Here is a 21538-nt window from a genome sequence, read left to right on the forward strand (position 1 = left end):
CATGCTGAGCTCACTGAAGGCACAGGCCCTAGCTAGGGTGTGACTCCACTCAACCCCATAAGATCACTGCCATATGGGAATGCATTCCCAGTGCGGCTGGATTATTCAAGGGAAAGTACAATTCAAATGCTCCTATTAAATTTTTTTATCCTGATTTTTAAGAGTTATTAGCCAATTCAAAAAAAAAAAAGAAATTTAAACATAACACAGATCAAACAAAACATAACTTCAGGCCAAAAGCGACCCATCATCCATCAGTGTAAAAGCCTTTCTCTCACCTGTAAACTTTTTGAGGCCACGTGTCTCTTATCTATAGTTGAGTTACCAGAGCCTACACAGTGCCTAAAACATAGAAGACAGTAGCATTGACTGGGTGGCAGGTATGCAAGGATGGTGGGTAAACGGAAAGTAAGACATTCGAGAGTTATTTTAGGGGTAGAGATGGAGGAAGGCAGGCATTTGAAGCTAAGGGGACAATTGAGAGTTGATGATGTGTTTGGAAAAAGACAAGTCATTCAAAATGTGACAGGAGCTAAGGTTTGCTTGAAGCAGCACACTTCTTTAAGTGAGGACAGATGGGAGATGACCTAGAAGACCATGCTAAGGAGTGTACACTTTATGCTCTAGGCAACAGGGAATCACTTCAGGTGTTTAGAAATGGATGGGCCAACTCTCAAATACTCCCTACACCTAAACCTTTTTATTTTTTTTTTTCAGATGGCTGTTTCAAATATTAGATACGGACCAGGAGTTACAAAGGAAGTGGGCATGGCAAGTATTTGAAATGTCTACAGTCTCCTACTATAAATTTTACATATCTCATGAGACACATGCTAATTGACAACAATCACATCTTCTATTTTTAAAAATGTACAATGTGAGTTTGCCAGAAGAGTCTATTACAGTTCTAGTGCAATCAAACCTAACTTAGAGGTTTTTCTGTAGGACCTAAAAAACATGGGTGCTAAAAATGTGTGCTTGATGACAGACAAGAACCTCGCCCAGCTCCCTCCTGTGCAAGTAGCTATGGATTCCCTAGTGAAGAATGGCATCCCCTTTACAGTTTATGATAATGTGAGAGTGGAACCAACGGATGCAAGGTATTCTTGTATTGTTGTTATTGTTTCTTTAAGCAGAAACTAACTGTTGATTAAAACTTACCCCCAGCCAAGCCCAGTGGCTCGCGCCTATAATCCCAGCACTTTGGGAGGCCAAGGCAGGCAGATTGCTTGAGGTCAGGAGTTCAAGATCAGCCTGCCCAATATGGTGAAACCCTGTCTCTACTAAAAATACAAAAATTAGCCAGGCATGGTGGCAGGAACCTGTAATCCCAGCTACTCAGGAAGCTGAGGTGGGAGAATCGCTTGAACCCAGGAGGTGGAGGTTGCAGTGAGTCGAGATCGTGCCACTGCACTGCAGCCTGGGTGACAGAGCAAGATTTCATCTCAAAAAAAAAAAAAAAAAATTTACCCAAAGTCTTAGTTAATGGCATGGAAATTTATTTCTGAAAAGTATGACAATGATTTTTATTTTCCCTTCTTCAAGCTTCATGGAAGCTATTGAATTTGCCCAAAAGGGAGCTTTTGATGCCTATGTTGCTGTCGGTGGCGGCTCTACCATGGACACCTGTAAGGCTGCTAATCTGTACACATCCAGCCCTCACTCTGATTTCCTAGATTATGTCAGTGCCCCCATTGGCAAGGGAAAGCCTGTGTCTGTGCCTCTTAAGCCTCTGATTGCAGGTAAAGACTGTTTATTTCTTTGTTTGTTTTATTTTGCAGTTAGCAAAATGTATTAAGAAAGATACGAGCCAGTCCTTTTAGCATATACATTTCTAAAGCTTTTTTCATTTCAAATCAATGCTTTGTTTGGAGACCAATCATTCATTTTAAAATTCTGATCTTTGTTATTGTGTAGACAGAGACAATTTGGGTCAGTGGAAGGAAAGTTTGCAGATTTAAGCTATGGGGTCACCACGTGGAAGAGGGGGAAGATCATCACTGACATGATGAGATCCCTCTGTCAGCAGGTTTGTCCTCTAAACTGCCCTCTGTTTTGTCCCATTTTGCCAGCCACTGTAGAGTTTAAGGAGAACATTAGCTGTTATTTTTCTGGTGTTGACTCAACCCTTTCTTCTACATAATGACCCTTCAGCTGACCTCAGGCTTTGTCTCTTCCCTGGGACATGTGGCCAGCATGGCCCATCACTCTGGGTGACATCTGCTCTGTGGCTACCCAGGGAACAGACATACAGATCCAAATCAGAAGAGCTCATTTGTTCCACAGGGAACTTTGAAATTTTCTGGTCTTTTCTTCTCTGCCATTTTTATGGCTGCTAGCATATTACTATTTAAAGTTTTATAGCTAACATGCATAACTGGTAACTGGGACATATCCTCAGTTTAAAGTTTTGTCCTTTCTTCTCTCCTCTCCTGCCCTATTGTGAACAGGCCTTGTGATGGGACGTGAGTAAGTCAATGGCAGATGAACTGCTGTGCTGTGAATGAGGGATCAGCAGGGAGCAGCATAATTGGTGTCTGGCAAATGGAACCCTCTGGTGAAACTGTGTCAGCATCACACAGAGGGGTGATTAGTAAAGTTTAGAAACTTGACAGAACCACAAAACCACGGAGCCCAGCAAAGGCAGAGCATCACTGTGCTTGCTGCCAAGAGGGAATAAAGATGTCTTTTAGAGACAGCAAATATGAGTTTTGTTACTAGAGGTGCCGGGCAGCCTGCATTGACCCAGCTGCAGCTGCTTAAGCTCTGGCCCCCAAGGAGCCTGAGGTTCCCAGAGCTCACTGCTATTAATACAGCACAGTCATCACACATGTGCATGATTAGCATACATATATGCTAACGAAGACACGGAAATCATACATCTATGTTAACACAGATACAGAGTTCACATTCATATTAAACATACATGTACATTAATACAGACAGACACCATACATATTGACATGCATAAATTATGCAGAAGCAGGCAATATATGTATTAAAAATGACCATGCTAATACAGACACAGACATGCATATTAAACACACATGCATGCTAAACATCCAGGGATGTTAATGCAGACATGGACATCATACATGCATGTTAACACAGATACAGAGGTCATACATACATGTTAAATATACATACATATTAATACAGACAGACATTACACATATTAATCATACATAAGCATTCATGCAGCAGTCATGATACATGTCAAAACATGCAAGTGCATTAATGCAGGCACAAACATCAATGTACATACTAAACATGCATGCATGCCAGTATAGATACAGATCTCATGCATGCCTGTTAATGCAGATACAGACTTCATACACATTGGACACACATGCATGATAATACAGACACTGACATCCTACATATTAGATATACATATATGTTAATGCAGACACGGACATCATACATGTTAGGCTTCCATACATGCTAATTCATATACGTCATGCAAACAAGAGGGTCAGCAAAGTTTCCTTGTCTAATTTTGTTCCTCATTCCTAAGGCTGAATTAGGTATCTCCACTAACCTTTATTTAGATGCTTTATTAAAATTAATATTATTTTGTTCAAGTGCCAACTACCGCAGGAACCGGGAGTGAAACTACTGGGGTTGCCATTTTTGACTATGAACACTTGAAAGTAAAAACTGGTAAGAACTTTGCCCATAATTTTGAATTATTTCTCTTACCTTTCAGCTCCATACTCTTCTTTAAATCCTAATATTTTAAAAAATTGAGCAGTTATGATACAGTTAGAATAAGCCCCAGTATTCCATAGCAGAGTAAGGGGACGATAGTTAGCAACAATGTATTGTATATTTCAAAGTAGCTAGAAGAGAGGACTCGAAATGTTCCCAGCACATGGAAATGATAAGTACTCAGAGTGATGGATACCCCGATACCCTGACTTGATCATAAAACATTCTATGTATGTAACCAATACTCACATGTACCCTATAAATATGTTAAATAGTTTGTATCAAGTTTAAAAAGAAAGGGAAAAAATCAAGGAGTCAGGAAAAGGGTATGCACATATACCGATTTTCTTTCCTTTTCCAAGTACACATAAAAATACGAAACAATGTAATAAACTTCTTTTTGAGAATTATCCCTGAAAGCTTATTGAAGTGCCATGAATCTTAATTGGCTATTCTCTGCCCAAGTTGGTGACTATATAACAATCATAAATGGGTGTTTCCTTTTTCTGACATGTTTTTTACATTTAAATCAATTTTATTGAGATGTGATTTTTGTATAATAAAATGCACACATTTTAAGAATCTAGTTTGATGGGCCTTGACAAACATATATGCTCATGTAACCACCACCCTAATCAAGACACAAAGCATACCCATCACTCCAGAAAGTTCCCTCATACTCTGTCCCAGCCAATCCCTCCAGTCCCTTTCCCAGGTAACCTCTGTTCTGCTTTCTGTCTTCTTAGTGATTTTTATTCTGTCTTCTCTGTTGCGGACTCTTGGCTAGTATGATAGATATGTCTCTCTTTTTGAGTCTGGCTCAATATCCTGCTTTCAGATCTTTGTAGCAGAATAAATTGACATTTAACTGCAAACTTTTGGTAACTTTTCTTTTTAAAATTAAATTGCACTATCCGTTGGTATTTCTTAAGTTGATAATAATAATAGCCAACACTTACATTCTACCTTACAGTTTCTAAAGACTTTTACCTAATATTCTCATTTGATCCCTACAGCTCAGTGAGAGCTAGAGGACCTGTGCTGTTATAGTCTAATCTTACAGATAACTCAGAGAGGCTAAGTGACTTGCCCAAAGACACAAAGTAAGCTGCAGAGTAAGGACCAGTGGTGTGCTAGTAAACCAGCTCTCTGGAATTTAATAATACACCCGTAAGCCCTGACTTGTAGTGTTGGCCCATTTCTGTGGTGTAACTACTCCCACCATGGCCAATGACATCGCTCATCTAGGAGCTGGAAAGAGATGCATACACATGGCTCTTGGAAAACAGTAGGAGCTGGCTCCAGCACACTACTGAAAACTCCAGGTTTCTGACTCCAAATCTCTTTCCACTGCTCCTTGCCGCCTCACTATGTGAAAACGAACCTTTTCTCATATTTTTATTTTTTAGGGTGATTTATTACCCTAAGCCATTTGCCTTCTTAAAATGATACCCATGGCTTTAGCCTCTACTGAAAATCCTTATGTTTTAGGCATTGCTTCGAGAGCCATCAAACCCACACTGGGACTGATTGATCCTCTGCACACCCTCCACATGCCTGCCCGAGTGGTCGCTAACAGTGGCTTTGATGTGCTTTGGTAAGTGCTGGTGCCACCTGGAGGAGCTTTTTTAGTCCTGGGTCTATGGATATTTTGTTGCTCAAAGCACATGCTAAACATTCATTGATTAGCACCCCACAACACCCCTAGCTTTGACTGTCATAATCCCCTGTCCTAAATGAAAACATTCAAGCTTTAGAGGTTGGTGACTAGGTGACATCTGGTATGGGCCACAAACCTGCTCTTCAGGATGGACCTCCCCAGCCATAGCCATGGCCACAAGGGTGCCACTAAAGGGGCAGTTGGAGCTGGTATGCCACGTCTCAGGGACACACTAGCTACCTTTATGGCCTCAGTAACTAGGCATTGCCCAAGGCTGCATGTCATGGAAGAAGGCAGGGAACAGGACTAACACCTCCAGAGCACCCCAGACTTTGCACATTGTGTCAGAACCTCACATACATCACCACTTCACCACAGACAGCCTGTGTGATACAGGACCTTTGTTTTATTGAACAAGAAAACTGAGTTTGAGATGTTTAGTGACTTTCCATAGTCTTACTGTATGTTCCCTTAGCTTCAGCTGCATTGTGCCGACGGCCTCCTAATCAGGATTTCTATCACAGACCTTGCTCCTGAGCTCCAGTCCTCACGGAGTTCCCACAGGTGCTTCACATTTAGCATGTGCCAAATGACCCTCATTCATCTATGTGCACATGCACATTTTCTCACATTTTAACATCTCCGAAATCAGGACGTATCTTAAAATCTGTGGCATCGCAGTATGTTTTCATCCTCAGTGGCACATATTTTAAAAACAGTGCAGGCTGGGCACAGTGGCTCATGCCTGCATTCCAAACACTTTGGGAGGCCAAGGTAGGAGGATCACTTGAGGCCAGGAGTTTGAGACCAGTCTGACACCTCATCTCTAGAAAAAAATTTTACAAATTAGCCGAGCATGGTGGCACATGCCTGTAGTCCTAGCTGCTCGGTGGCTGAGGTAGGTGGGAGGATCACTTGAGCCCAGGCGGTCATGGCTGCAATGAGCTGTGATCACACCACTGCACTTGAGCCTGGGGCATGGGTGACAGAGTGAGATCCTATCTCAAAAATACAAAACAAAACAAAATGGTGCATCTTATAATGCATGACAAATTTGATAAAATCTATTAATTCTCTTAATCCTCCCACATCCTGCAGCTTCTCCTCCTGAGTCCTCCAACTCAGCAAGTAGCAGAACTCATTATGAACTTCTCCCTTCTCTCATGCCCAAGCCAGCCTGCAGACTGTAGGGAGAGAAGGTGCCATCTTGAAGACTCGGATGTCTGCTCAGCAGTTACGTTTCTTGTCATAAAGCATTAAGCTGACTTCTAGGCTTTACACATAGTTTCTGTGAGCTCAGCTCAATGAATCCACCCCTGAGAAACAAATCTGCGCTTGAATTTGGAATCTAGATGCAGTCTAGATGTCCTGCAAGGCAGAGGTCAGACTCTGACTACAGTGGCTTCACCAGCCACCCCAACTTCCCCATGTGGGCACCTCATTCTTGCATTATTCACACTTTCCCTGCTTAGAAACACAAAGCCTTCACATCCATCTACAAATTAATTTCCAAAAACATGTTCTAATGCTTTGTCCAAAAAACGTTATCTGCTTCTCATATGTAGAAGAGAGTAATTCCTCCATTCTAGGGAAAATGAATACTATAATTCATACAAAACATGAGATCATCTCTCTTCATAGTCACATGAAGGAGAGTGTCCCAGAAACACTACAGAGGCCCCCATGTGGAATTATACTGAAAACCATAATTCATGCAAAATATAGTTCATGTTATACAGTGTTCCCAGTGCATCACTGGTCTAGACAGTGATGTCTGTTCCCTTCTGCAGCTGATGAGGTAGAACCCATGGCAGGCCAGCAGGTGGAGGCAGCTATGAAGCTTAGTTCTTGAAATAGCCAAATCTAAGTTTAGGGTACAGAAGAACAAACTCTGCTTTTTTTTTCAGGCCAAGAATTAATAATAATAGTGAATACTAAAGTGTACAATGTGCCAGGCACCATTCTAAATACTCTACATGAGTCAAGTCAACAAATTTTCATAGCCACATCATGAAGCAGTACTATTATTTATCCCTGTCTTAAAGTCACAAGAAGGGTATAGGGCCTCACACCAGGTCCACAGCAGGAATGTCTAGTTCCAGGATTGACATCTGGGCAGCTGACCCCAAAGTCTGTGTTCTCACCCATTACACTGTAATTTTCATAGAAGTCTGGTGTAGTTATGACCCACCTTTGGTAATATGGTATTTGACCAAAACAAGGTATAAAATGGTAAATATCTTCCACAAGGAAGTCATTTTTTAGATTCAGTGCTTTTTTTGTGACTCAAATATATAACTCAACACCATAAAAATGTATTGACACTGGAAAAGGTCCATATGTAATCTTATACATACTGCTTAAAAATACTGTAATGCTGTTAATGTAAACTCGACTCTATTAATTTATATTATAAGCAATGGCTGTTATAGGCAAGAAGTGGGCTGGTAGAATGTACTGTGATAATCAATGTTGGATAACATATCTGCCGTGGGGTGAGTGCCAAACAGCTCCAAGGCAGTTTGTGATCCAAATGGAGAGAAGGAGGGAGACCACACTTTCCATCTGTGTATTTTCAATATTTCTTGTTAGCCATGCCCTGGAATCGTACACTGCCCTGCCCTACCACCTGCGGAGCCCCTGTCCTTCAAATCCCATCACGCGGCCTGCGTACCAGGGCAGCAACCCAATCAGCGACATTTGGGCTGTCCACGCACTGCGGATCGTGGCTAAGTATCTGAAGAGGTATGTCACCCCAAAGGGGATAGAAATAGAACAGGAGGCCCACATTCTACCAGCACGTGAAACATGACGTGCCTGAGCCTGAAATATCCTGAGCAGGTCTGTTCACCAGAAAATCAGTCAGTGGATGTGCAGAAGCCCCAGACACCAGCAGCCTCTGGAGGGACCCAAGGGACAGGCAGGTGAAAACTGCCTTAAAAGGCAAAGGCTCCCAGGGGAAAAAATAAGAGCCAAGCTAGGAGAAGGGGCAGTGTCCTTTGAGATTTGGCTCCCCAGGGCAGAAATGAGAACCACACTGGCAGATGTTGGCTATGCCCATCCAGGCCCTGTCCAAAGACACACAGAGTCCATCCATTGAGTTAACTCACATGAACTAAAGTTAAGAAATAAATATGGGCCAGGCACAATGACTCATACCAATGATCCCAGCACTTTGGGAGGCCAAGGCAGGAGGATGACTTGAGGCCAGGAGTTTGAGGTCGCAGTTAGCTATGATTGCACCACTGCACTCCAGCCTGGGTGACAGAGCAAGACCCTGTCTCAATAAAAAAAGAGAAGAGAAGAAAAGAAAAGAGAAGAGATGGCTGTCCCAGAAGATATAAAAGGTAGAAAATGTAAAAAGATTTCTAAGAGGTTGTGAAAGATTTATGAATATAAGTATATACCTACATGCATAGCCATAGGCTACAGGAGAGCAAATAGTGATCAGCTCCCGAGAGAGCAAAGATATACTTAGGATGAAAGCTGATACCTAAAATATTAGTACACACTCAAAGACAGACTCACTTTTATATTTATATGTAATGGACAGAATGGCCGCAGGTACCCTAGGCCTAGACATGAGCACGGTGCTTTCTCTTGCCTTGAGCTAGAGGCTCCACTGACAAAGAAGCCTTGGAATTGCATTTTGTAGCAGAGCAGCAGGAAGGAACCCAATACTATTTCAGGTTTGTGGGAGATGCCCAGGACAGCACAGCAGCACTTGACTACGTACAAGCAGATACAGATCATGGGGAGCCAGTTTGTTTGACAGGGACAGAAGCTTGGCAGAGGCACAGTGGTGGGAGATAAGGAGAGATGGACAGAGGAAAGTCTGATAGCTCCATCATCTGCTACTTCACCTTGTCATCGGAGGAATAAAGAACTAACATGGGTTTCAGAAAGGAGGCAGGAATGCCCAACCATTCGACATGAAAGGACCATTTCAAATGAAAGGAGAAAAAAAGGCTGTGCATTTTTATTTCGCAACAGGAACTCTTACGCAAGGCAAAATTGCAAAGAAGCCCACAGGAAAAGTAGGTTCCCTTGACAATCTTCAGGCTTCCTCCCTGGGGCAAGGTTTTAGCAGTGAGTACAGGAAGGCTGTGCACAATTAGAAAGGGGCCTTTGAGGATTTGCTTTTACAAAGTGGCACTGGGGACACCCAGAGCAAACCAAGGCTCATTCTACAATAACATCCACTTCCACAATAATGTTAGCATAGAGGTGCAGCAGCCACAGATACCAAGAGGCCCCGGCGGGTCCAATGGGAGGCAGTGTCTCAGAGAGAAAGAGCGCTGGCTGGTAGGTAGCCCCGGGCGCCTGAGAATGTTTACACCCCTTCACAGAGCTGTCAACAGCACTGACAAATGAAGAAGAAGAATGAGTCTCAGGGCACCTTCCTGAAGTGGCCCTCGCCATCCAGGGACCAGCGCGTTGCCTCCCCCAGAGCTTTTACATCACATAAGCAGCTGACAGCGTATTTATTATGCCTTTGCTGAAACAGTTGATCAGAAAATATGTTTCCCTTCAGTTTTCATTTAGAAGACAAGGCGTCGTTTGAATAACTTGCCTAATTTTTCTTCCTACCAAGTAGCATTTCCTTTTCTCCTCCCCCCGCCCCATATCTTTCACTAAGGTGGCTCCTTATTCTGTAAGAAACACCAATGTTGATGTGTTATTGTTAGGTATTTATATCATTCACAGGGCTGTCAGAAATCCTGATGATCTTGAAGCAAGGTCTCATATGCACTTGGCAAGTGCTTTTGCTGGCATCGGCTTTGGAAATGCTGGTGTTCATCTGTGGTGAGCAAATCTGAGATTTCATTTCTTTACTCAGCTATTGCTTTAAAAAAATTTTAATGTTTGTAATTCAGGACAGGTGGTAAAATTTAAATATGCTATAGAAGTAAGAAATTTAACTTTATGTTTCTAAATGTATTTTTTTCTTTTTTCTACCACCAGCTAAAGTATAAACCTAAATGTATTCTTTAATTGAATGTGGTTTATTGGGTCATGGATTTAATAACATATTTTTAAGGTATAATTCACATACTATACAATTCACCCATTTAAAATGTACAGAACAGTTTTTAATATATTCACAAAGTTATACAACCATCACCACAGTTAATTTTAGAACACCTTATCACCCCAAAAAGAATTCCCATCCCTCTTAGCTGTGTCACCCACCAATTGTCCTTCCCCAATACTTAGCTACTATCAATTTACTTTCTTTTCTTTTCTTTTTTTCTTTTCTTTTCTTTTCTTTTCTTTTTTTGAGACATAGTCTCACTGTGTTGTCCAGGCTGGAGTACAATGGCACAATCTTGGCTCACTGCAACCTCCGCCTCCGAGGTTAAAGCAATTCTCCTATCTCAGCCTCCCAGTTAGCCAGGATTACAGATGTGCACCGCCATGGCCAGCTAATTTTTTTATATTTTTTAAGTAGAGATGGGTTTCACCATGTTGGCCAGGCTAATCTCGAACTCCTGACCTCAGGTGATCCGCCCACCTCTGCCTCCCAGAGTGCTGGGATTACAGGTGTGAGCCACCACGCCAGGTCTACTTTCTATCTCTGTAGACTTCCCCATTCTAGACATTTCATGTATGTGGAATCATAGAATGTGTGGTCCTTTGTGTCTGGCTTGTTTCTCACAGCACAATGTTTCTAAGGTTCAGCCACATGTCAGTACTTCATTTTTTAAATTATTGCCACATAATATTCCATTGTGTGGATATACCACATTTTATTTATCTATTCATAAGTTGATGGACATTTGGGTTGTTCGATTTTTGGGCTGTAATGAATAATGTTGCCAGTAGATTCATGCACAAACTTCTCTATGGACATAGGTTTTCCTTTCTCTTGTTATATATGTAGGAGCGGAATTGCTGGGTCATATGGTAATTCTGTGTTTAAATTTTGAGACACTGACAGACTGTTTTCCATGGCATCTGCGCCGTTTTACATTCCCACCAGCAGTGGGTGAAGATTCAGATTTCTCCACATACTCACCATGTGTTGTAGATTTTTTAAACTTAAATGTAGGATTTTTCTCCCAACCTCTCACCAAAAAAAAAAGGAATCAGAATGCTTGTCAGTAGTCCAGAATTAATCTCTTTGATTGAAACTTTATTGATATGTTGCTTTTAAATTTGAAAACCAGTGAACTTTGAAAATTAAGAATAGGCCTTTGCTAGGGCGAGTGCAAGGAATGATCAGCCTCTGATGATCTACCACTGATGGGAGCATAAATAGGCAACTTCCCAAAAAGCAAGTGAACAAAATGTACCCAAAGCCTGAAAAATATTTATGCCGCTTGTCCCACCAATTCACTTCTAGGAAATCTAGCCTACAGAAATACCCATGGCTGGGCACAGTGCTCATGCCTGTAATCCCAACACTTTGGGAGGCTGAGTTGGGCGGATCCCTTGAGTTGAGCCCAGGAATTCAAGACCAACCTGGACAACATGGCGAAATCCCATCTCTACCAACAAAAAATACAAAAATTAGCCAGGTGTGATGGTGTGTGCCTGCAGTCCCAGCTACTCAAACACCTGTAGTCCCAGCCACCCTGAGGCAGGAGGATCACTTAAACCAGGGAGGTTGAGGCGGCAGTGAGCCAGAATTGCACCATTCCAGCCTGAGTGACAGAACAAGACCCTATCTCAACAAAACCCAAATAAACAACAACAGCAACAAAAAAACTGTAATATTTTTCTATTTGTTTATCCATAGTTCAAGAGGATATAAAGAATTTTTCACTGAGCGTGCTGGCTGGATCCTTCCTCACTTGAGCCCAGGAAGTTGAGGCTGCATTGAGCTGTGATCACACCATTGCACTTTAGCCTGGGTAACAGAGTGAGACACACCTTCTCTTAAAAAAAAAAAAAAAAAGAATTTTTCAGTAAAAATAAAAAGCATGAATGCCTTTTCTTGAATATCAACTAAATCTAAACACATCCTTAAGGTAGAATTCAGGCAAAAGAAATCGGTCAAGCCAGAATTGATTAACAAAGCCTCTCAGGCTAGAATAGTCATTTCTGATTGGACTCCATGATTATGTAACATTTGAAGGGATCTGTCAGTTACTGACAGGACAGATCACTGGTGGGTCAAGCTTGTACATCATCAAATACAGCACACCTTGACTCACAAAACTCCCCCGACATCATCTGAGCACACACTGCCATGGAGTTGCCAGGGAAAAACAGAAAACACATGCCCAGATCTTATTACAGAAACCTCAAAGTGAATTCCCGAGTCTTTGAGATCATAATATTAACTAATGGGTTTAGGGAGCTACTTCTGGATCAATACATTTTAATGTCATACAATTCTATGAGCACTTGAATTTGACCATTTGGAGCACCTGAATTTGTCCACTACGTGTCCTAGAACGCATAATAAATCCTTACATCCAAGAAAGCCAAACATACCACTTTCGGAGGTAATAATACTGTCTAGAGACTGTGACAGCCACGCCCATAGAGTATCTTTCTATTGTTGACTTGAATTTCAATAACTGTATATCAACATAAGGATTTTCTTTCTTTTCTAGCCATGGAATGTCTTACCCAATTTCAGGTTTAGTGAAGACATATAAAGCAAAGGATTACAATGTGGATCACCCACTGGTGGTAAAATCATAAGAATAAATTATTTAATTAAATATTATAATCCTCCCAAGTTCCATAAGTATATTTGCCAATTCTTGCCTGATCAGAGTATGGGGTAAAGTAACTTAATATCTAGATAATGAAGGGAAGAACAGCTTTGCCATCTGCCAGTCACCGAGTTTCATTTCTCCCTAGCCACATGGCCTTTCTGTGGTGCTGACATCCCCAGCAGTGTTCACTTTCACGGCTCAGATGTTTCCGGAGCGACACCTGGAGACAGCAGAAATACTGGGTATGAACCATTACTCAAAATTCTGTGACCAGCCAGGCACGGTGGCTCCCACCTATAATCCCAGCATTTTGGGAGGCCAAGGTGGGTGGATCACTTCAGCCCAGCAGTTCAAGACCAACCTGGGCAACATGGCAAAAACCCTTCTCTACAAAAAATTAGCCGGGAATGGTAGTACAAGCCTGTAGTCCCAGCTACTCGGGAGGCTGAGGTGGGAGAATCACCTGAGCCCAGGAGGTTGAGGCTGCAGTGAGCCGTGATCATCCCACTGCACTCCAGCCTGGGAGACAGAGTGAGACTCTCTCTCAAATAAATAAATAAATAAATAAACAAATAAACAAACAAACAATATCAATAATGAAATTTCAGGCTGGGTACAGTGGCTCATACCTGTAATCCTAACACTTTGGGAGGCTGAGGCTGAGGCAGGATAGCTTAAGCCCAGAAGTTTGAGACTAGCCTGGGCAATGCAGTGAGAACTTGTTTCTTTAAAAATATTTTTTAAATAAAAATATATTGATTAAAAATGTCAGTGACTTGACCAAAGCCCCATATAGCACTAAAATTCTGTCATTATTATGCTTCTGAGCATATTGAGTCTGTTACGTTTGTAGTAATACTGTTTCCTGTTTTTATCTCAAGGGAAAGTAGAATTATTTCTATATTTTTAATGTCATAAATGACTTTTGCTATGTTCAATAATAAAATGAATCTAAATCAGGAAGCAAGAGTAAATTCTCAATTACAGAGAATCAAAACAACTAGAAACTTTTTTTCACCAAAGCCTGCAAAGCTCCTCATCAATTAGAAACTTTATAAAAATATCCTGAAAGAAGAGTCTGTTTGCCATACTGTAGAATAAAATAAATAATGTCAATAATAAGATATCTACAGTGCCTTTTGAATCTTACCAGAAATAAAATTTATTCAAGATAGCTTTCGTGGTAAGTAAAATGTTGGTGTTTGGCTAATACAAGAACTCTTTTAAGTAGACTTGAGTATTTTATTAACTTGCAAAACATCTTATTCCGCCACTTGTGTTTAGTTAGGGCAGGAAAGGAAAGGCTAAAAAGAAAACTTCATTATGCTCTCCGAGCTCAGCCGTTGCAGAGATTATTTCCAAGGAGGTAGGAAGGACCGCAGACATCCTCCTGCAGGAGTTCCCGCTGAGTCCCAGGTGCTGTGCTGGGAATGTTAATGACACAAGCCCAGGGCCACTGAGAGGGGCCAGGGGCTCTATTTCCCAGAGGGTGCTGGGGGGAAGCAGTGCAACTCTTCCAAGGATCTATGCCCCTTTTCCCTTTCGGACTGGAGATGTTCAGCCATATTTTGGGACTCAGCTGCCTTTGTAAATATGAAAAGTGTATAAATAAGTGGAGAGCTCAAATCATAGGCCACATTTATGGTAAATGGGAAAATCTTGGAGAACTTAAAGTTAACACTGCAGGCGACTGGCAACATTACTGACAAGGCAGTTTCTCTGTTAGACAAATTCCAGGCTGGAAGAACCCATAGATTCTTCCTTCTTGAATGGGAAGTTTTAATGTTATCTACACCTAGCTGTCCCACACTATGAAATATTTTGATTCTCCATGTCATCTTAGATTTTCTTAGCTTTAGACTGATGTATTCTTTTTCCTACCATGTCTTTTTTTTTTTTCTGTAACACTTCATAGGAAAATGCAGAGGTTTCGATGGTGTGTTTTATGGCAGCATTCCCGGGAACATAAAAACTTCATAAACCTCGTATCATGTGTCACCACTCCACCTAATCCATATTTTAGCTGCCGCTGGTTAATACAGACTGGTCTTGTCAGGCAAGATTTACCTTTCATCTGGCTGCTCTCCCAGCCAGCCTTGTATCTGGTTCTATTCATACCTTTTCCTGCATTCCTAAGAGTTCTCACTGTCATAGAAGAGGAAGCTAAAAACCGATTTAATAATGTGCTTCAATATGGAGATGAAAAGAATCATGGTCTTCTTTTGAACAATACAAGAGAAAGTGGTCTTAGACTACGGCAGGGGGCATTTTGCATAGACTTCATATAACAACGCACTCTGTAGAGGGCTTTACTTCTTGGCAGTGAATGTGTTTGGCTAGAATACATGGGAATGCAAGGTGCTAAGGATTGTGAAATTAGTTCCCTTCCTCTGGGAACTTCCTCTGTCACCCTGCCTGAGGGAAGAACCCCCTGCATGGCTTCTCCAGATTCCCATTTCCATGATTATGTGCATTATTTTTTTATTTTTATATTATATATATATGTGTGTGTGTGTATATATGTATGTGTGTATATATATATATATATATATATCTATCTTTTTAAGTGGAGACAGAGTCTCACTGTATTGCCCAGGCTGGTCTTGAACTCCTGGACTCGAACGTCCTCCTGCCTCAGCCTCCCAAAGTGCTGGGATTACAGATGTGAGCCACCAGGCCCTGCCTCTTAATTACTAATCATGTAAAAATTCTGCCCTTATGAATCTTCTTCCCCTTCATCAATACCATTATTATCTGCATATGAAATGCTGTTTTCTGAGAGCCTTCATGTTCTTGGTCCTGCCCAGCTGGTTTTATAATATTTATCTAGAGGAACCTACCCTGCCCTTTGGCAACAGAATCTAAAATTAAAAGTTTTATAGCTATAGAGGAGAAAAATGTTCTTCCCTGTTCACACATAATCTATTTTTGTCGTGCTTATTTTCTTCCTTTTTGGTGGTTAATTTTGGAGCTTCCGTACTTCTGTAAGCTTGTCTCACAAGGTGTTTGCAAAGGACGTTGTCTTTTTCTAAGATGTTGCTGTGAGAAAAGACGTTGAACACATACACCTCTAGATGTCAGCAAATTCCAAGCCTTGAAATTACGTAAGCTGTGTGTTCTTCAAATATTCATTCCTCCATCCCAGCATCAGCCAACTTTCTTGCCTCCTTCTGAACTTCTCTTCTTGTCTCTGTTCCTCTCTCCTTCCCACCACACAAGGGGCCAGCATGTAGGACTTGGCAGTCCCTCTGAAATGCCAGAGCTAAGTGAGCTCCCCGAGCCGACTCGACTCGGGCCCTCCTGGGGAGCACACGATGGCCCCGTGCTGGCCGATAGGGAGATCCGTGGGTGTGCGTGGTGTATTCACTGACTTTGTGACTGAACTCCACCCAGAGCCCGTTTCTTCCTCTCTCCCTACAGTCAGCGCTTTATGTCTTCTAGGAGCTGACACCCGCACTGCCAGGATCCAAGACGCAGGGCCGGTGTTGGCAGACACGCTCCGGAAATTCTTATTCGATCTGGATGTTGATGATGGCCTAGCAGCCGTTGGTTACTCCAAAGCTGATATCCCCGCACTAGTGAAAGGAACGCTGCCCCAGGTAAGAGACCAGCACGCTCCTCACTCCCTGCCAAGGAGCCCAGCGCCTCCAGAAAGGCTTGCTCCATTGGTGGCGGGCTAGCGGGGATGGAGCCAGGGGTCCGTGGTGGTTCTCAGGTCTCCTCCACAGCAGGCAGCGGTTCTTTCCTTTCCCGTTGGAACAGGGCCAGGCCCTCGCCTTTCTGTTCATCCATAGAGCTGTAGCTGAGGCGAGGCTTTTATGAAAATTTTCGTGAAGGGATGGATCCTTTATGAAAACTCAAGGCTAAAACAACCAAACTTATCTTGAGCTATGGCAGAATTTTTCCTTTTCTCCATTTCTGTTCTTTGAAGGGCTTCTATAAAACTAGTAAAGCTGTTCCAAAAGGACAACCAATATCATTTTCCATTGTAAAAGCGTTACAGATCTCTACTATTTTGTGAAGAATAAGCATGACCTTTAAATTAACACAGTCACCAAGTTGCTTTCAGTGAATGTGGGAGATTGTATACTTGATACGTATCTGTGTCACTACGGGCCTGATTTCATTTCTTAAATGTTGCTGAAGACTGTAAATGGAGCTGCATCCCTAATTCAGTAGAATCATACTGGGTGTAAAGTTTGCTCTTCTGAGGTTCTCATGAAGAGTTCTGATCCCTCAATGGACTTCTCTTGAGTTAGCATATCAGATCCTAATAGGCCAAGGTCCTGTTCATTGCAATTCATGATAAAGCAGAGAGCTCGGAGCATGAGCACTTGGTTGGCGGACCACACCATACTCGCCATGCCCAGAATGCTCCCTTAGTCCTCCTGGCCAATATGGGAAAGGCAGAGGTCACCTCAATGCTACGAGGGTATGAGGATAAGGATCTTTGGCCCCACGCTAAGGCATTCGTGGATCTCTTCCTGACCATGGAACAGTTAGCAGCTGGAACGTCCACTCACAGCAGCCTGCTTGCCACAAGTGGTGGTGCTTTTCCCTTACCCCACTTCAGGTAGGCAAGGGCCTCAAACTAGCTTCTTCCTCCCCACTTTGTTAGTGTTTAGAACGTTCACAACCTCACCACTTGCGTAAGACAATATTTGTATAGATTGGGTTCATAGACTCGTGTGTCCACAGGAGGCAGGTAGAGGATAGCAGTGAACAATGTCATGTAAGGCATTAGGGAGTGGTGGGGACTTTGGTGAGCCAGAAAGCACATGACCCATCTATTTGGGTGAGCAGCTGTTCAGTTACAGCTTGTCATCACCAAGCAGAAATTCAGGTCCCAGTGTCGGTGGAACTTCCAACTCTCAAGAAAAATCAGCAATCTGGATGTTTGTGTTGAATTCCCTGGTTTCTAATGCACAAATGAAACCTAGTCCGTGAGCCACCAGTTTCCCTGATTTAGATTCAGACTAAGTGAATTCAGTTGCATCTAGAAATAGAAATGAACAAGAAACAGAGGAGTCTCAAAGTATAGCAGAGACCTAGGCTAACCCACGAAGCTTCAATTCTAACCCATAAGTCCAAGGGTCCAAATTGCCAAAAAAAATAGGACTCTCTAAGGCCCTCACAGTTATTTTATCCAAACCTACAAGCCTGTAAGTTCTGTGAGAGCAGGAATCTGTCTGCTTTGCTCATCCTTTTTCCATTGCACCTAGCACAGGCTAGTAAACATGTTAAATGAACACATACCTGCATTCCTCTCCTCCTAAATCCTCTGTCTAGGTAAACTTTAATGGCTGTCTGGGGATAACTTTTTGAAAAGTTTCCTTAGACTGACTAGGACTCAACCAAAGACTGGGAGCCATGAAAGTTCATCTGGGGAAACCCTAGGTTGAGTGGTGATATTGATTTTTTCCGGGGAAGAAGAACAAGGCTGGAGTGCAGTGGCATAATCATAGCCCACCACAGCCTTCACCTCCCAGGCTCAAATGATCCTCTGGACTCAGCCTCCTGAGTAGCCAGGACTATAGGTTTGTACCACCATACCCAGCTAATTTTTTAACTTTTTTATAAGATGAGGTCCCACTGTGTTACCCAGGCTGGTCTTGAACTCCTGAGGTCAAGTAATCCTCCTGCCTTCACTTCCCAAAGTGCTAGGATTACAGACATGAGCCACAGTGCCTAGCAATCACCGCAATTTTAATGTAGCCTCTGGCTTTATGGCATGGTCCCAGTGACACTGCCCACCCTGCAAGGGGCCCTCCAAAAGGTTCTGCTTATTTAGCCCAGGAAAGTGTTCAGGAAAATGTGTTTGTCCACCTCCAAGAATGGTATCCATGATTTTCAGATGAAACTGTCTGATATCCTTGGCCATTTGATTGCTGGTGGCAAGGCATCTTTCAGTCATCAGTACACACTGACAAGTGTTTACTTGTTCTAATTCTACCGTGATCAGACTGTCACTTTCTTTTTCTTTTCTTTTTTTTTGAGACAAAGTTTTGCTCTTGTTGCCCAGGTTGCTGGAATGCAGTGCTGCAATCTTGGCTCACTACAACCTTTGCCTCCCAGGTTCAAGCGATTCTCCTGCCTCAGCCTCCCAAGTAGCTGCAATTACAGGCACATATCACTATGCCTATTTTTTGTATTTTTAGTAGAGATGGGGTTTCACCATGTTGGCCAGGCTGATCTTGAACTCCTGAACTCAGGTGATCCACCTGACTTGGCCTCCCAAAGTGCTGGGATTACAGGTGCAAGCCACCACACCTGGCCCAGACTGTCACTTTCAAAAGCTATTCCACATAGCAGCAGATCCAACCTAATATTTGAGACCATTAAAATAGCACTAAATTAACACCAACATAGCAAGTTAATTAGGTATCATTCTGAGTGCCTCAGTGTACATGCGATACTGGGAAATCACAGATAGCAAAACCTTAATTGGACAAAGCAAATTTCTTAGTTTCACAAAAGATGAGAGGTAAATGGAATCTTTTGGATATAAGTTGTATCTTAAAGTGGGAAGCCAGATTTTCCTCAAGTTGTATTCATAAAGCACCCCAGGGTGTCTGCTGCCTTTTGTCCTCTGAGCATGTTTTCATGATTCAGAGAAACATAGTTACTTTTAATTATGGTTGAGATATGTATATATTCACAAATTGATAGGACTTTGGTAGGAATCTTAGAAATAAGCTTGTCCATTTTGCAGATGAATAACTACTGTGGAATTTTGTTTCTATGTTTGACGGCAGTGACTGATTTACAGGAATGCTGTGGCCACTTCAGAGTTCTACACATGCAGTAAACTAATCTTCACTTATTAGTATCTCCAGGATTTAAGGTAGTGAGAAGAGTATACTGGCTCCTGCAAAGAACATCACCAGAAAGGTTGTTCAATGTAGTTAACATTTGATGAAGTTTCTTTTCTGTTCAGCAGCGAGGGATTGGTTTTCTCTGGAAGGAACAACCAGGCCAGTATTCTTGACCAAACACAGCCTATACTGGTGGCAGCTAATAGCAGCCCTGTGTACAGAGGCTTTCAACTGCCATAGCCAGGCTGCAAGGGGAGCAGGCAAGAATATATTAATCTTCCAAGCTGGATTTCTGCAACCCCTAGAAAGAAACATTTACATTTCAAATCAAAACATTTCATTACTGAGGAGCGCTGTCTACCCAGATGAGCACTTCCACTCCCTGATAGACAGGCCAGCTGAAATCCTGTTATTTTATGAATGTGCTAAAAGTAGAAGTCTGAATTTATTTCAGCGCCCATGTTAATCAGTTGTCCTTCAGTCTTACAGGCCTGTAAATAATAGCACATCATTGCTTAACACATCTTAACGCTGAGAGTTTAGCTTTTATATGGCAGAGCTGATATGTGTAGGGACATAACACAAACTTTATGTCCTGGTCCTGTTTAACCAATCACTGGGGGCCAGAAACGTGAAACAGAAACTCAGCTCAGACTTATACTCAGGTACCTCTAAGAGCCCTGCACTGCTCTATCAAAGATAAACAGGATCATGGCAAGGGCCTTTGAGCTCATCAGATAAGACTCTCTCCCGTTATGAACAGAGTAACTTGCCATCATCTGCAGTTAGAGCAAACACTGAATTTCAGTTCTTGACCCTGCCTCAAACATATACATAACGAGACCCTCCGCCTTGCTATGGATTTCCAAAATTCCTTAGGGCCTCTTAAAAATCTGCTGGGATGTGAAACTTTGTCTTTGCCTCACCCATACTCATCAGCATTGTCCCCCACCCTTCTCTCATCTGTCCCTCTATCCTTCCTTCCTTCTTTAACTTATCTTTGAAATTGTGGTAAAATATATATAACATAAATTTACCATTTTAACCATTTTTCAGTGTACAATTCCATGCCATTAAATACATTCACAATGTTGTGCAACCATCACCACTATCCATTTTCAGAACTTTTTTTTTATCATGCCAAACAAGTGGTATGTTCATTAAACACGAACTCCCCATTCTCCCCTTCCCTCAGCCCCTGGGAACCTCTGTCCTACTTTTGGTCTCTATGAATGTGCCTATCCTAGGTACCTCATGTAAGTGGAATTATACAATATTTGTCCTTTTGTGACTGGCTTATTTCACCCAGCACAGCGCCTTTAGCGTTCATCCACGTTGCAGCATGTGTCAGAATTTTATTCCTTTTTTATAGCTGAATAATATTCCAGTGTATGGATATACTACATTTTAATTATACATTTATCTAATGATAGACACTTGGGTTGTCTCCACCTTTTGACTATTAGGAATAATGCTGCTATGAATGTTGGTGTACAAGTATCTATTTGAGTCCCCGCTTTCAATTTTTTTGGGTATATGCCTAGGAGTAGGATTGTTGGATCATATAGTCACTCTATGTTTAACTTTTTGAGGAACTGCTAAACTGTTTTCTATAGTGGCTGCACTATTTTACATTTCCATTAACACTACACCAGGGATTCAATTTCTTCACATCCTCA

At 42.1% G+C, this 21538-nt stretch overlaps 1 protein-coding gene across 4 annotated transcripts in view; it reads left to right on the forward strand.

Annotated features, from left to right (window-relative positions):
• ADHFE1 (alcohol dehydrogenase iron containing 1) overlaps nt 1-21538 on the forward strand; it is a 45497-nt gene that overhangs the window by 11514 nt on the left and 12445 nt on the right. For all 4 annotated transcript variants that reach the window (XM_064384251.1, XM_064384250.1, XM_012463694.3 and 1 more), the window contains 10 exons: nt 718-771; nt 946-1100; nt 1546-1742; nt 3586-3663; nt 5203-5308; nt 7964-8116; nt 10079-10177; nt 12937-13015; nt 13190-13286; nt 16486-16643. In XM_064384251.1, coding sequence (XP_064240321.1) covers nt 718-771; nt 946-1100; nt 1546-1742; nt 3586-3663; nt 5203-5308; nt 7964-8116; nt 10079-10177; nt 12937-13015; nt 13190-13286; nt 16486-16643 — 1176 coding nt within the window. The remainder of the gene's footprint in view (nt 1-717; nt 772-945; nt 1101-1545; nt 1743-3585; nt 3664-5202; nt 5309-7963; nt 8117-10078; nt 10178-12936; nt 13016-13189; nt 13287-16485; nt 16644-21538) is intronic.

The sequence above is a fragment of the Aotus nancymaae genome, unplaced genomic scaffold (genome assembly GCF_030222135.1).
Source record: "Aotus nancymaae isolate 86718 unplaced genomic scaffold, 86718_ANA_hifiasm-v0.15.2.pri h1tg000036l, whole genome shotgun sequence".
Lineage (NCBI taxonomy): Eukaryota > Metazoa > Chordata > Mammalia > Primates > Aotidae > Aotus > Aotus nancymaae.